Source organism: Hyperolius riggenbachi, chromosome 2 (assembly GCF_040937935.1).
Source record: "Hyperolius riggenbachi isolate aHypRig1 chromosome 2, aHypRig1.pri, whole genome shotgun sequence".
Lineage (NCBI taxonomy): Eukaryota > Metazoa > Chordata > Amphibia > Anura > Hyperoliidae > Hyperolius > Hyperolius riggenbachi.
Window position 1 is genome coordinate 170,560,143 of NC_090647.1, and position 16,498 is coordinate 170,576,640.

General features: G+C 41.7%; 1 protein-coding gene across 4 annotated transcripts in view; it reads right to left on the reverse strand.

Moving 5' to 3' along the window:
• DIAPH3 (diaphanous related formin 3) overlaps positions 1–16,498 on the reverse strand; it is an 847,513-nt gene that overhangs the window by 161,680 nt on the left and 669,335 nt on the right. For 2 of the 4 annotated variants that reach the window (XM_068267828.1, XM_068267827.1), the window contains 2 exons: positions 8,372–8,467; positions 7,831–7,890 (listed from right to left, as the gene is read on the reverse strand). In XM_068267828.1, the coding sequence (XP_068123929.1) occupies positions 7,831–7,890; positions 8,372–8,467 (156 nt within the window). The remainder of the gene's footprint in view (positions 1–7,830; positions 7,891–8,371; positions 8,468–16,498) is intronic. The other 2 variants (XM_068267829.1, XM_068267830.1) reach the window with 1 other exon arrangement.

Here is a 16,498-nt window from a genome sequence, read left to right on the forward strand (position 1 = left end):
AATCCTTTATTTTGCCAAGCATAACAGGGTCATGCCTGGAATTCGGTTTGGCACATACAGAGCTCACAATTCCAAATTCCACAAAAAACAATCATCCAGGAACCACTGCCTTCCCAACAGCCAAGCCAAACCAAAACCATTTAATCTTATCTAGGTCACAGTAATTCATTACTGGTCCAACATTGCTTCCTTCTATGCCATGTAATAACAAGCACACTAGCTTATCATATATGGTTTACCAAATTCCTTACCGCCCAAGTCCTCCATGAACACTTATGCCTCAAACACATTTTAGATGGTTCTGCATGTATCTGCCAAGGATGTAACGTGTATAGCAGCCCTGATCCTTCCCAATAGATCCAAAATGCCAGATCATTTCAGCTAAGTGCAAGCAGTGCCCACTGTTCTCCTCCTTACCCTTCCCACTTTGTCGTACATTGTCCATCCTCCCTTGTCCCATAGCAATAGAACATGTCAGTAGTTTGTAGCCTAGAGACATGTCTGTAGAGCACTCGGTAATGAAAAGCCTCTTAAAGGATCACAATCACTGTGGGGGACAGTAATTGGTTATGTTTGTAACTTTATTCACAAGACTTGGGACTATGGGCAAGACCCTCGCCTATGTCTACCCAGCTTGCTCACCACATCTATATGCATGATGATGCCACAGAGAGACCCCAATACAGAATCCAGGTCCAGAATTAACCAACCCGAGTGAGAACTGTCTTAATCAGAGATGGTGCTTAACCTCCCTGGCGTTCTATTAAGATCGCGAGGGAGGCTGCGGGAGGGTTTTTTTTTTATTAAAAAAAAAACTATTTCATGCAGCCAACTGAAAGTTGGCTGCATGAAAGCCCACTAGAGGGCGCTCCGGATGCGTTCTGATCGCCTCCGGCGACCAGAAGTAACACGGAAGGCCGCAATGAGCGGCCTTCCGTGTTTCGCTTACCTCGTCGCCATGGCGACGAGCGGAGTGACGTCATGGACGTCAGCCGACGTCCTGACGTCAGCCTCCTCCGATCCAGCCCTTAGCGCTGGCCGGAACTTTTTGTTCCGGCTACGCTGGGCTCAGGCGGCTGGGGGGACCCTCTTTCGCCGCTGCATGCAGCGGATCGCAGCGCTGCAGCGGCGATCAGGTAGCACACGCGGCTGGCAAAGTGCCGGCTGCGTGTGCTGCTTTTTATTTGAGCCAAATCGGCCCAGCAGGCTCCGGCGGTACTGGACGAGCTGAGCTCGTCCAGACCGCCCAGCAAATTAAAGGGGCACTATGGTTAAATAACTGGTTATAATATCATTTAATATAAAATATGTGCAATTGTAGCAATATTTAACACATATATTGTGGCAGGATAAAAGTCTATTTCAATATTACATTACTCTTAGTTAGAGATGAGTCGCGTCGGCAGAGGAAATTATCGGACGCCGAATCAGCACATACCATTGTGCAGTAGGAGGCAGTGTATCAGCTGTTTGAGCTGCAGTTTTAATCCCCCCTTTGATATTTCATGAGAGGATTCCTCCAACTCCTATAACGGCTCACTCGAGCAGTCTTACTACTCATCTAAGCCGCCGTACGTCTCAGGACATCGACGTACGGCTCTGATGAAAAAATGCTCCCCACTGAGGCATCCCAGCTGGCTCAGGAACGGACACATATTGTTGTCCGTTGCTGTGGAGACCAGCTCTCTGCCTGCATTCTTTTCATCAGAGCCATACGTAATGTCATGAGACGTAAGGCGGCTTAGATGAGCAGTAAGGCTGCTCGAGTGAGCCGTTATAGGAGTTGGAGGAATCCTCTCATGAAATATCAAAGGGGGGATTAAAACATCAGCTCAAACAGCTGATACACTGCCTCCTACTGCACAATGGTATGTGCTGATTTTGCGTCAGATAATTTCCTTTGCCGACGTGACTCATCTCTAACTAAGAGTAATGTAATATTGAAATAGACTTTTTTAACCATAGTACCCCTTTAATATGCAGCCTTACTATCAGTTTCTCTTTAGCAATCTCACTAGAAGTTTGCTTTAATAATGGATAGAAAATTGGTAGGTAGCTTGGAACAGCATTGTTGCCCCCATTGGGTAGGCTTTATAGTGGGGAAACTAGTCTCCCTGCTATGGAGTTCAGCACTGAGAACTCTTCAGATTTTGTTTTATGTGCCAATTTATGAAGCATGCTGATCTGCTACTGTACAAAACAAAGACAGGCATGTGGCCATTCCCACCCAAATACATCTATACTTTTTACCCAGTGAATCATGTCCAGCAAAGGAAGTGAATCTCCAGCATTATCTACATTTGATTAAGATTCAAACCTCATCAGTTTTTTTAATCACTGTGGTGCTGAGTGTTTCAGAAGCAGCAGAATAGAAATGGCTGCTTAGGTATAAAGCAGCAAAAATGAAGCAAGTTTAATTTGAGCATGTAAAAATGCTAAAGTTGTAGTATATACTGACAACCTCCTAAAATCTGTAATGCCTATGACCATGCCTGGGAAAAACAGAAATATACAAAATAAATTATGTCCATCACATTCTAGCATATCAATTATAATGTATACTTGCAAATACTGTGTAATTTTTCATGACTAGAAAATTCAAATACAGTTTATGAAGGTTCAACATTTCTGTTATAAGACATTAATACCTTAACAAAAGGTTCATGTATGCTGGTGATGCAGTAATTGTTTAAAGACCTGAGCAAAAGGGGAAAAAACATACTAATACAAAGGGGTGTTATTTAATATTCAAAATCAAACAGGTTCCAAGTTCAAGATTAGAGGTTACAAGCTTTAGAATCTTCAACTATAATGTGATGCAAGATACAACAAGCATTACTGCCCAGTAAGGGGCCAATGTAAAACAAGCAGAAATATGTACAGTATTATTGCCCCAAATTATTAGCAAACACAAACATATATTTCACCAGCCATAACATTTGTTCTTGTGACTAACAAACTGAACTGTCTGACAAGCGTGTAGTTCAGCCGTCCATGACAAAGAGGTGCCTACAGCTTTAAATGTATGCCTGAAGGTGGCCGCTAATTATACAATTGCCGAACAATCATTTACAAACAGATCAATTTCATTAATCGGATCGGATTAGTTAGGAGATTTTTGTCAATTAGTGGTCCCAAATCATTTTCGATCGTGCATACAAAGAATTGGATCGTTATTGGCCACCTTAAGGACTGTGCAAATCTAACCACATTTTTGTATGTTAAGTTTCTTTTTTATAAGCCAGAATTGTTTCTTTGTAGACACTTCCTTTTACATTGATTTGGCAAACTTTTGGTCCACATTTTTTGCACAAAAATTACCAAGTATCTTGCTACTAATGCTGAGTCACATTTTAATGCATAATAGCATCATACAAATATTTAGTTGAAAGGGGCAAGGCAAAGTGCTTGATAGTAAGAGCATGGGCCATCCACTAAGTGGGCTGACTATATTACAGTACCTGGCCACCAAAAGCTACCTATTGTAGTTAAATAGGTTAGTCATTGCAGGTAGAGATGATAAACCAGAACCAGCATTTTTTGATGTAGGCCTGAGATGATGACAGGCTCAGTCTTTTATACTGTAGGTACTCTTTAAAGAGACACTGAAGCGAAAAAAAATGATGATATTATGATTTGTATGTGTAGTACAGCTAAGAAATAAAACATTACGATCAGATACATCAGTGTAATTGTTTCCAGTACAGGAAGAGTTGAGAAACTCCAGTTGTTATCTCTATGCAAACAAGCCATTAAGCTCTCCGACTAAGTTAGTCGTGGAGAGGGCTGTTATCTGACTTTTATTATCTCAACTGTTCCTGGACTATTTACTTTTCCTCTGCTAGAGGAGAGTTCATTACTTCACAGACTGCTCTGAAAGACTCATTTTGAATGCGGAGTGTTGTGTACTCTGCACATATTATAGGATGATGCAATGTTAGAAAAAACACTATATCCCTGAAAATAAAAGTATGAGAATATTTTCTTTGCTGCTAATCTTCTGGTAATTATTCATAGTACACAACCAATTCACTATATCATATTTTTTTTTTCGCTTCAGTGTCTCTTTAAGCCTGATAGGGAAATGCAATTTTGATTGGCCAATCACTGGCCAATTTTACCACATCCATGTAGCATAAGGGCCAATCAGATTTTAAATACTATGAACAGATAGCATAGGTAAGCGCTCATACTACACGGAAGAGTTGAAATGGATGACTCACTAGCCAATCAAAATTGGATGCGTGTATGTATGTACCCTTACGTTTGTCCGCAAGTTATGTAATAGTTGCAAAAATCACACATCCCCAGCTTACAGAACAGGAGTGCTAGAAGCTGCCATTGCATGTATAGCATATCAAATGTATTCAGAAATCTCTGTCACCAGCTAAGTGCGAGCAAGTGATATTGAATGTTCCTTAAAGTCACTAAAACTTGAAGGAAAAAAAATAAAAATAAAAAATAAAGCAAAAAAACTGTTCTGTGTTTCTTCAGTCTTATCAATTGCAATTATAAAAAAATGTGGGCAGGACCCTTCGGCAATGGCATTTAACTGATCAGCTTCAAAATTAACACAGATTCCAGTAACCCTTTCAGTAACTTGTCATGGAAAATCATTTTTCCCTTAACCACTTGATGACCCAGCCTTTACCCCCCCCCTTAAGGACCAGCGCTGTTTTCGCTGATCTGTGCTCTACAGCCCCCAGCACAGATCAAACACCAGGCAGAGCGACCAGATCGCCCCCCTTTTTACCCCACTAGGGGGATGATGTGCTGGGGGGGTCTGATCGCTCCTGCCCGCGTGTGGCTGGCCGGGGGGCACCTCAAAGTCCCCTCCACCTCAGGATTCCCCCTCTCCCTCTCCTCCCTCCCTTTCCCGGAGATCCGAGGCTGCACAGGAACGGATCTGGCCTGTGCAGCCTCTAACAGGCTCCTGCCGGTCATGTGACAGCGATCCCCGGCCGCTGATTGGCCGGGGATCGCTGATCTAGTACAACGCTGCTACTGTTAGCAGCATTGTACAAATGTAAACAAAGCGGATTATTTCCGCTTGTGTTTACATTTAGCCTGCGAGCCGCGATCGGCGGCCTGCAGGCTATTCACGGAGCCCCCCGCTGTGGATAGACAGCAAGTAGCCGCTCGCGCGAGCGGCTGTTAACTGATTAATTAGCCTGCAGCCGGCGACGCAAATCTGCGTCGCTGGTCCTGCAGCTGCCACTTTTCCGGCGCGCGTTATGAGTGCGCGGTCGGCAAGTGGTTAAAAAGTTATCAAGCGGTGGCTAATCTTTTATGCAAGAGCATAAATGTTCCAGAAACTAAACCAGTAGGTGTGAAGGTGAATATGCATCTTATAAGTACCTTTAGTTTTAAGAAGGCAAAACTCTGTGTCAGATCACAAGCTATAATGCGGCACAGTAGAGTTTCAAAGCAAAATAATGACTCAATCAAAGGTAGAATAACATATCCTAAGTACATATAATTATTAAGCATATTTATAATTACCCCACACTCTGCATAGTTTTGAATTCATATACTGTGGTCCATGTGCAATTCATGTTTTTTTCTGAGTTATCTCCTAGGAGAGAATTTTCATATTTTCTTTAAAATAACTTTTTAAGCATTGTACAATTTAAAAAGTACCCATACGTTGGGAAAAAAGTACTATCAAAATTATTCTGAGTATTTTCTTGCTTGCTGGTGGTTTTGAAGGCTTTTTATTACAAGGTGTAAATATCAACTAGGAGAAAACTCAGGAGAAAATGTGAATTGCATATAGGCCTGTGTTTTGAGTCACATATTATAAATGTAATTACACTTAGATTCCCTTTAAACCAACCCTTTTCCTCATCCCCCTGCATAAAACTCACCAAGCTTTAAAAAAGGACTCCATAGTGTCATGCTGTAAATATATGCTACATATTTGAGAAAAGGAAGTGCTTTACATGTGCATAAATTACATATTTTACAACTATAACACGTGACAGGACCAAACAACATATTTTATGTCACATCAATAAGGTTGTTGCAAATCAATATAAGCAGTGGTGCATGCAAAATTAAGTACAATAAAATCCAATAAAATAAAATGCATAGTCCTGCAACCTACATCATCTAATAATATGTCTATTGTGTACAGAGCTAAACGCTGCTTTATGTAAATGCTTATTTCCGGTCTGTGGTCATTGTGCAGTGTGTTATATAAACCAATAAGACTATGGTATAAAAAGTCTATCCTGAGAGAAGGCAAGCCACACCCTCTCTACGGATAAATATTCTAATAATGTCCATGAAGATACCCTGTAAGCTGGTGAAGAAGGCAGCCTGTCTCCTATCCTACATACTCAATTCTTGCCTGAAGCGGCCATGTATAGCACTATAATCTATATCTTGTTGCTGTGTTCAGTCTTGCCATTGTTTAAGTCGTTTACATTGAAATTAGTTCAGGGGAACTTATCTTGTTACTATAGCCTCATTATTCCTTATGGTTTGCACTGACACAACAAATTCAGTTTTATGTAATGACTGTGCTTTAAAGGGAACCTAAACAAGGGCCCTCTTCCCTTGTGTATCATACTTGACTGTGTGCACTTTACCCAGAATTTGGAACTGGTAATTTTTTACCACTACCATTCCAGTTTATGATCTGGCATTGTACTATTATCTGCATTGTGTTGTGTATCTTATTGCTATTACCTGTATTGTTGTATCTATGGTCCGTTACCTGTATTGTTCTGTCAACCCTGTTATCATTGTCTGTAAGCCTATTTATTGTACAGCGCTGCGTAATATGTTGGCGCTATATAAATCTAATAAATAATAATAAAATAATAAACTGAGGGGGATATGTATTTTTCCTTTTAAACAATACCAGCTGCCTGGCAGCCCTGCTGATCTCTTTAGGTGCAGTTGTGGCTGAATCACACACCTGAAACAAGCATGCAGCTACTCCAGTCTGACTTCAGTCAGAGCACCTGATCTGCATGCTTGTTGAGAGGCTGTAGCTGAAAGTATTAGAGACACAGGATCAGCAGGAGAGTCAGGCAACTGGTATTATTTTAAAAGGAGAAATGCACATGCTCAGTTTAGGTTCCCTTTAAACCTACAGGTTGTCTTATGGATCACTGACACCCATTTGGTTTAATTGTGTAATAATACACTGGATCATATGTCTGCAAAATCCTTAACTATGGGCAAATATACCCTGGGAGAATCTATTCTGTCTTGAGCCAAAGGGTGGAAACATCAAACATTGGAGGTGTGGTTATAGATAATGGCAGTTGGTGCTGTCTTTTTTTTTTGTTCATGACTGCCAGTAGTAAAGATGACTACGTGCAGGTTCATTGTGGATCAAACATAATGAACAAATTACATGGGGAATATCAATCATTTCTTGATTTCTCCTACTTTTTAACTTCTCAATTTGCTTTGTATTGACTATATTTACCCTTTTCACTAAAGTTCCTCTAAGGAAAAAAACAAAAACAAGACTGTAATAAGCTAAAAGTAGATTGTTTTAATTGTATTTTTGATCAAAGCAAAGCAAGAATTGTTGTGGTGTGGCGTTCTTTTCAGTTTAAGCTCAGTTCGTTTCATTTACAGCCAACGACAACAATCTAAAGACATGTCAGCGCACCTCTTAAAGAATCATGCATGGAAAAGAGCAAAGCAGCATGCAGAGCATATTGAAAGAGCCAGTGCTGTCAGCACTAGTCAGACTAGCAATAAGTGCTTCGTGTCACTGTCTTTTGCAGTAAAGCTGAAGCCAAAATCATATAGATCAGCAGAATAAAGACAGACACAAGCCTGTAATGTGTGAGCATGTTTCATTACCATGGTTACAAGCCTTTAGAACAGGCCTCTCTGATGACGGACTGAGATTGTCCTGTATATCTGCAAAAACCATAAAGAGATTTTGATGAAACTCAGGCTTAATACTTCTGGCACCATAGGAACATGAGGAATTTGATGCATTTAATCTTAATTATGTATTATAAAGATGGGCTCTTGTAGAGGCTGGATATTTGACATAATAGGAAATATCATGATTGTGCATCCTATTTAATCGCATTAGCATATACCCTAGAGAGGGAATGTACATATGGTTCTGATGATGAGCCTTGTCATAATCAGCAGCTTATGTTAAGTTCAGTGCATTGGAGTGCAAAGTGGTACTGACATCAGCCAGCTGGAATTAGCGTCTTTTTTGACATTTGTCATTGCGAGGAAAAAGGATTACACTTGCTGCTGGCACTTTAAGCACTTCTTTCTGGTAGCTCAATATTCAGAGTCATGTGTTAGAACTGCATGCAAACAATATCAAAGAAGACTGAAGAAACAGATCTTGAAATATAGCGAGAGGTATTGTAGTCACCTTTAGGCCGCGGAGTCCGTTTTCTGCGGTCTCGGAAAGCAGCTCCGGATTGCAGGGCCTCCAGCAGGCTATCCATCACTCCTGTCTCTTCACCCTCTGTAAAGAGAGATTGAGGGAATTCCATCAGCCCTCTAGGTTACCATAGTAATGTCAAAGACATACAGACAGATAAAAAAGATCACTCTGTTATGACTAAAACCAGCAATTTTAAAACTAGACAAGCTCTTAACTGATTCATATATCATACTTTTCTTAATAAAATCAGTCTCATTTCGTTTTTGTGTTGCTATCTAGTAAAGTGGATGAAAGTTCAATTGATTTACTTCAGGCCCCAGGCTTTATAGCCAGCGACAGTAATCTCAAAAGGAATATGGCTTCTGTCTTATCTCTTTTTTTTCCCCTGAACCGTGTGTGTTAAGGTCACACATAAATCAAGTGTCCCTCGTGAAAAACTGTAACTTTATCACTCCCTAAAAAGGAATCAACAGTAGTTATATCTGACTTAAAAGGACCCAAAGGCGTTCGGTATAACAGCAACTCCCACAGCGCACTTTTATCTTCATTAGCCAGGCTCTGATACATTTATAAAAACGCACTTAATTATTAAAAGCATGTACAAGAGGAACGCAAGGCTGAAATAAATGTTTATACCAAGTAAGTCAAACATGCTCCTGGTCAAGCCATGGCTCTTGCGATGGATGCAGCAGCATGAATAGTTTATGCACAGACCACGGCCAGATTAATAGACTAGCGCAAGCCTTAATGCAGAAACGTCTAGACTTGCCAATTATTTATTCATCTCTCATTAGCAACCATTCATGGAAAGGATTCTGCTGAAGCACACTATTTGTATTAGTGCAGAACTCTGTTTCACTGACTCTTCATCAACATATGATTTGCTTGATTACAACTAAACTAAGCATCCAAAAGTTCTAGACGAGGTAATGAGCGAGCTATTTGCATTTCAATGAATAGGGAAGCTGATGACCCAACTGATATCATGGTCACTAGAGCGAGGAGGGTGAACGTCTAGGGAATCTCGTGATGAGGCTGCATTGTGCTAGCATGAAAAATTGGATGCTTAAGTATTGATGCATGTGCAAATTGTGTTTCTACAGCCAAACTGTTGGGGGAAATAAAACCAGGTAAGGATGATCATAATGAGGACAAGGATTCTCATGCTGTGTTGTTTCCGTCAAAAACATGGTTAAAGGTAACAAACTAGGAAAGTGGGGAGGCAAAAATTACAAACTCAAAACCCATTCACACTTATCTGAATTTGCACGCTTTGTTTGTCTCACATCTATTGTATTTTAATTGCATCACAGAGGAAGGAGGGGGGATCAAAGGTCAAATCCTGAAACATTGTGAGACACAGAAATAGGCAAACAAAAATGCAGAAAATTGCAGGCGGGATTGTCAGGGGTCAAGCACGGATGGTCAATAAGATTCAAATTTCAGATGAAACAAGTATTATCAAAAGTTTATGTTGTTTGAAAATAGACCAATTGAATACTGAAGCAGCCGCATTTGATTGGTCCTTTTTCAAGCTGCAAATATTTTCAGTTTAGAAAGATTTGCATTTCACTAACAAATCATACTGCCGAGTCCTTTATCTTTAAAAGGAAACTCCACCTAGCTCTTGTTTATGTTTTTCTGTATGTATTTTTTCAGACACAAATTACATTCAAAAAACCTTGCATTTCTTTACAGCAGTACAATGTAATCAAATAGGGAAAACGAGTATTATGTCCAGAACAGAACAAAAGGCTGTCACTTGGACATTCAGATCTTAAGCTTTTTCGTTTGCAGAAAACCGAACCTAGTTGAGAATGAGCCTACTGCTGAGAAACCTCTTTCGCTCAGTTATATGCCTTGCAGGGATTTCAGACAACCCTTAAGGCCCATTCACACTAGAAGCGCTTTTCTAGATGTTTTACAATTGATTATAGTTTTTTTAAATCGCTCCCATTCACTTTCATTAAAACGCAGTAAAAATCGCAGAAAAATTGCGATCGCGTACATGAAAATTGCAGCAATTTTTCAGCGATTTTAATTAAAGTGAATGGAACCGATTTTAAAAAATGATAATCAATTGCAAAATGCTCAGAAAAGCCCTTCTAGTGTGAATGAGCCCTTAATCTGCATAATTCACACTAGAGAGGAAAATGGTCGGATTCATGGAAGTGGACACAATGGACTTGTTGGCAGATCCTATGTTAAACCTTTCTGTCCAGTGCCTCTCACTTGCACTGCAGTGATGGAACACAACCTCACTACATGCACAACTTCTCTGGACAGAAGCCGAATGTGTCATAAAAGAAATGCTATGATGACATGATCGATGCAAAGCACGCCTGAATGGTTGCTCCTTGGACAGTTACAGCACATGCACTGTCATTGTCCATGACACTGAACACCAGACTGGGAGACTTTCTTTAACACATTCCCTAACAGACTGTGATAGGGCTGGAAACCACAGGAGCGCTTTTGGCAGCGTTTTGGCAGCGCTGCGATACGCTAGCACTTTGCCAAAACACTGGGCTAATGTTAATGGATGGGGCAACTTCCACAGGAGCGTTTTTGCGTTTCCCAGAAACGCAAACGCAGGACCTGCAGCATTTTGGGAGCGTCAGCGCTTCAATGTAAAGTATTGAAACGCTAGCGGAAAAGCTCAGCAAAACCTAAACTGAACGGTTTTTCTAGCGTTTTGCGGTTCAGCACACTGTAACAAAATGAAAAATAATTCACAGGACCAATCAGGATAAACGCGAAACGCAAAACGCTACGCAACCGCTGAGCAAAAAAATACAATGTAGCAAAACGCGACCGAAAACGTGCATTAATCCGCTTGAAAACCGCTCAGACAAAACGCTAGCGGTAGCGTTTCGCGTTTGCTGATTTCAGTGGGTTCCAGGCCTGAAGACGAGTCCAAGTTTGCTGCCAGTCAATGGATTAGTCCTGGAGTGAAACATTTGTAACAAGCTCCTATTCTGTGAAACTAATTATGTATGCAACCCTATTCTAGGCAGTCTTTATTCACAAAGCATATATTATGCACTTGTACAGAAAAATAATTTCCCTTTCAAAACGATTGGTCATTGTTAAAAGAACACCTTGATCAAATTAATCGTAATCATAACAACTGAATATTTTGGGTCAAGGAGGTTTAACCTCGTGACGACCAGCTAACGCCGATTGGCGTAAACTAGTCGTCTGCGGGTTTCCATGGAAACAACGAGCGGCCTTTCCATGTCCGTTCACGGAGGGTGTCTCCGTGAACAGCCGGAGAGCCGCCGATCGCGGCTCGCCGGCAAAATGTAAACACGCGGGGAAGAAATCCCCGCTGTTTACATCACACGGCGCTGCTGCGCAGCAGCGCCGTAACGCAGATCGGCGATCCCCGGCCTCTGATTGGCCGGGGATCGCCAGCATATGATAGGCTAAAGCTTATCCTATCCGGCGCAGGATGGATATGCGATGGTAAGGGAGAGGGAGGGAAAACTGGGGAGGGCAGAAAGTGCTGCGGAGGGGGGCTTTGAAGAGATTGACCGGGGATCGCCGGCATATGATAGGCTGAAGCCTATCCTACAGGGCGCAGGACGGATATCCGTCCTGCGCAGCCCAGGGAGGAAGAGGTAAGGAGGGAGAGGAAGGGAGCACAGAAAACGCTGCGGAGGGGGGCTTTGAAAAGCCCCCCCCCCCCCGCAAAGCGCAGCAAGCGGGCGGCAATCAGACCCCCCCAGCAGGACATCCCCCTGGTGGGGAAAAAAGGGGGTAAGTCTGATCGCCCTGGCATAATCCTGATCTGTGCTGCGTGGGCTGTCCAGATCAGGCAAACCACACCTGGTCGTCAAGTGGTTAAAGCACCTCTGTTGCAAAAATCTTAAAATTTAAAATACATGTAAACATATACAAATAAAAAGTATGTTTCTTCCAGAGAATAATGAGCCATAAATTACTTTTCTCCTATATTGCTGTCACTTACAGTAAGTAGTAGAAATCTGACATCATCAACAGATTTTGGACTAGCCCATCTTCCCTTGGGGGGGGGGGGGGTTCTCAGGGTTTTCTTTATTTTTAAAAGCACTTAGTGAATGGCAGTTGCTCAGTCCAACTGCCAAAGAAGTGTACGGTGAGCTGGAAGGCTGGCCAGTACCAGTGTATAAATCATTTTCAGGGAATGCCTTTAGAAAGAATACAGGCCATGCTGAGAATCCCCTATGAAAATATGGACTAACCCAAAACCTGTCGGTAATGTCAGATTTCTACTACCTACTGTAAGTGACAGTAACATAGGAGAAAAATAATGCATGGCTCATTTTACTTTTGAAGAATAGTACTTCTTATTTGTATCCTTTTTAAATTTTAAGATTTTCACGACCGTTCCTCTCCAAGTATATCAGTTGAGAAGCAGTCTTAGACAAAATACATATAAACAGCATCAGCATTTTTCAGTACAACTGGAAGTTTGAGAATCAGTGAAGTAAACCATTGCCTAATGTCAGTTGTTATTATCATTCTTTGTCAGTGGCTGTTTGAGCAGTTCTGCAAACATTTTAGATAGAGCAGGAGTCTAAAGCCTATAGATAAATTATTTACCACTTCTTCGCAACTCAGTATCCCGGGAGGATCTAATGGGTTTAGATGACTACTACATTCTAAAGTTATCCATAAAAACCACACTTTATAGTATGTATCAGTGGTATGCAGCAAGTAAGATATTTGTTAATACAGATACAATTTGTTTTTTGTTAGGACTTGATTACAGTTAAGAAAATTTGTAAACCAGACAGGACCGGATTTCTGGGAAGGCCAGAAAGGGTATGGTCTAGGGCGGTAAAATCAAATAAGATAAGAAGGGCGGCAAGACTTGGAGAGAGGAGGTCATATGTCAAAGTAAATCATCACGTCTGGTCCCGCAGAGCAGCCAGCCAGCGCCCTGCTCTGCACTAATAGCTTAATTTCACAGTTCCCCAATCCCTGCATCTCTCTCTCACAATTCCTGGTGTGTTAGGACAATTAACATCTCATCTGCTGTCACCTCTCCTGATAATCCATTCCTCTGTACGATGGACATACAAGTGGATGTGAGAAATGCCAGGGATTTACATTACAAAGCAGATAGAACTAAGTTCCACTGAGTTTTAATGCTGGCATTCCCAAACATCAGTGAGCTCCCCTAGTTTCTTCACCTCTTTTACAGCTGTGACACTGACCCCAGCAGTTAATTACTTTCTAACCCTAATTTATGACTTTTTCTCTTTTGTTTTCCTAGCTAGCAGTGATCTCTTCCCTGCTTCAGTTAACTCTTTCCTGACTCATTTTCTGTCCTGCTCCTACCATCTATGAGAATTGCCAGAATAAAAATGTAGTTTGCTTCCCTTTCATTGCTAAACTGTCACCTGAGCGGTTACTACCTCTATGCTAGTGTGTATGGTTTGGCATCCTTATTCCTTATACTTTAATGTAGCAGTGGAGAATTGTCTTAGCCATCAGTGAAAGCAGCCAAGTCGACAGTACCCCTCCAGCCCCATTTGTCGACCTCAAACCCGTCTTCCAGAAACTGGAATCTGCACTCAAAGATGAGTTCTTCCACCTCGCAGACATTGCCATGCAGCAGACATACATTGATGAAAAGATCTCACCCGATGGGATACGAATTAAAACTCTCACGGCCTTCCCTAAGGATTCCACCTCCAGTTCAGATTGGTACATTTACCTTGAAGTCTGCACTGCTGGTATGATGGAGAAGATCATAGCTAAAAGAAAAACCTTAATCAGTGAATTGCAGCCCATCATAAATGAATGTAGGGAATTCCTACTTAACCATAAAAATAGTGATAAATATCACCCTCTTATGTCAAATCTCACCTCTAGAGTTAAACGCTTCGAACTTGACACCATAGAGTCAAAACTTAAAAAACTGAACAAGGATCGTCTAATGTATGCTGAGCACCGGGAGAGGGAACGCAAGCCACGTCCCGCCCCCGCTGCGCAGCCGATGGGCCCCAATCATCCACCCCCACCACCACCCCCACTTATGAGTCTCAATATTCCCCCACCCACATATAGGTTCCCACCCTTCCCACCACCTCCCATTCTACTCCCCACACCAAAGGCACCAACACCATCCTTAGCACTTCCCCCACCACCTTTGCATACACCTCCAGCCTCACACACTGTTCCCCTACCACACCCCAACACCGTACCCAAGCCCACTCCCTTCATGGGTGTGGCCCTTTCCCCAAACAGTTTTGATCTCACAAAAAACCCCACAGCAGCTCCAAAAACCCAGCGCACTAAAACCAACAACAAAACATCTATCACCTCTACCCCCCGTACTGGGGCCGGCAAAAAAACCAACAAAGACCAGACCTCTATCCAATTCAACTTTATACCTAATGGCCCCCCCGGCAACATTGTTCAAAACCACTCAGAACACTAACATCACCAATTCAAATACCACTCCCACTATACCTATTACAACCACCGTTGACTCACCTGTCCAAGCATCCCAGATTAGCATCTGCCACTCGGACCCCGACTCTTTAGACTTTACAATACACCCCACCCCACAATCCCCTACCAATCAAAACCCCAATCCACCCCAGGTCAATACTACCACCAACTCACACAAACTCCAAACTGATATAAAAACCTTTTTTCAAATGACTAATGACAACCCCACCTCCAGCAGTGAATCAGCTAACCACACCCTTTCCCCCTCTTTGTTAGAACTTCCCTCAGCACTATCACAAAACATTCTCTCTACCCAATTACCAAGCCCACGATCATAGAAGGTACTTTTCCAACTCACCAACAAAGCCAAACGACTACTACCAGACATAGAAAAAGAGGGAAAAGGAAAAAGAAACAAACCATAATCACAACTCTCCCCCCCACAAACATTAGCAGATGCATTTTCAATTTATCAGACCACATTCTTAGCACCCATGAGACTACTCTTTTAGAAAAAGGCCTATCCTTTTGCCCAACTAATCAAGTCAATACATTCGAACTTTTCTCAGATCTCAATAGTTATATCCACAAACTAACACTCAAAAGACATTTTGCCATCAAAAACCTTAAACCCACTGAAGATAATGCCCTAACCTCGCTTATCATCACCAACAATGACACCCTGCCCAATGTTACCATTTCTCATCCTGAAATTAGCACAGAAAAATACATTACTACTCAGTTAAAAGGGAGATCTAGCTTTTACCCAGCAGCCTCTAAGGACTGCTACATTGAAACCTTCTACTCTTTAGTTCTAAAGAGAATCTGTATTGTTAACCACTTTACCCCCGCGCGTACGTATTTCTCCGCCCCTTTTTCCATCCTTTAAAAACCAGGGACGGAGAAACACGTACTTTCCGCGTTCCCGACGCTGTCCGCGCTCCCGCTCGTAAACACGCCGCCCGCCGCTAGTAAAACCGCCGCCGCCCGCTCGCCCGGAGATCAATGAACGGGAAAATCCATTCCCGTTCGTTGATCTAAGCCCCACAATGACCCGCTGCTCTCCTATGGGCAGCGCGATCATTGTGAGAAGAAACTCACGTGTCCAGCCTCCTTATTCTTCCTCCAAGCTTCCGGAAGGAGGCTTGGAGGTCGCAATAAAGCAAAAAGTTACTGTGGCCATCTTGTGGCCAAATAGTAAACTACACCCTACACATTTTTCACATACAAATAAATGACTTTTACACACAAAATTAACTCATTACCTCCCACACTCCCCATTTTTTTTTTTTTTGTAATTAAAAAAAAAATTCAAAAATTTACAATTAAAAAAAATACATAATTAGTTACCTTAGGGACTGAACTTTTTAAATATTTAAGTCAAGAGGGTATAACACTGTTACTTTATAAACTATGGGCTTGTAATTAGGGATGGACGCAAAACTGAAAAAAATGCACCTTTATTTCCAAATGAAATATTGGCGCCAAACATTGTGATAGGGACATAATTTAAACGGTTTTATAACCGGGACAAAAGGGCACATAAATTTCATGGGTTTTAATTACAGTAGCATGCATTATTTAAAAACTATAATGGCCGAAAACTGAAAAATAATTTTTTTTCCCCACATTTTTCCTATTTTCCCATTAAAACACATTTAGAAA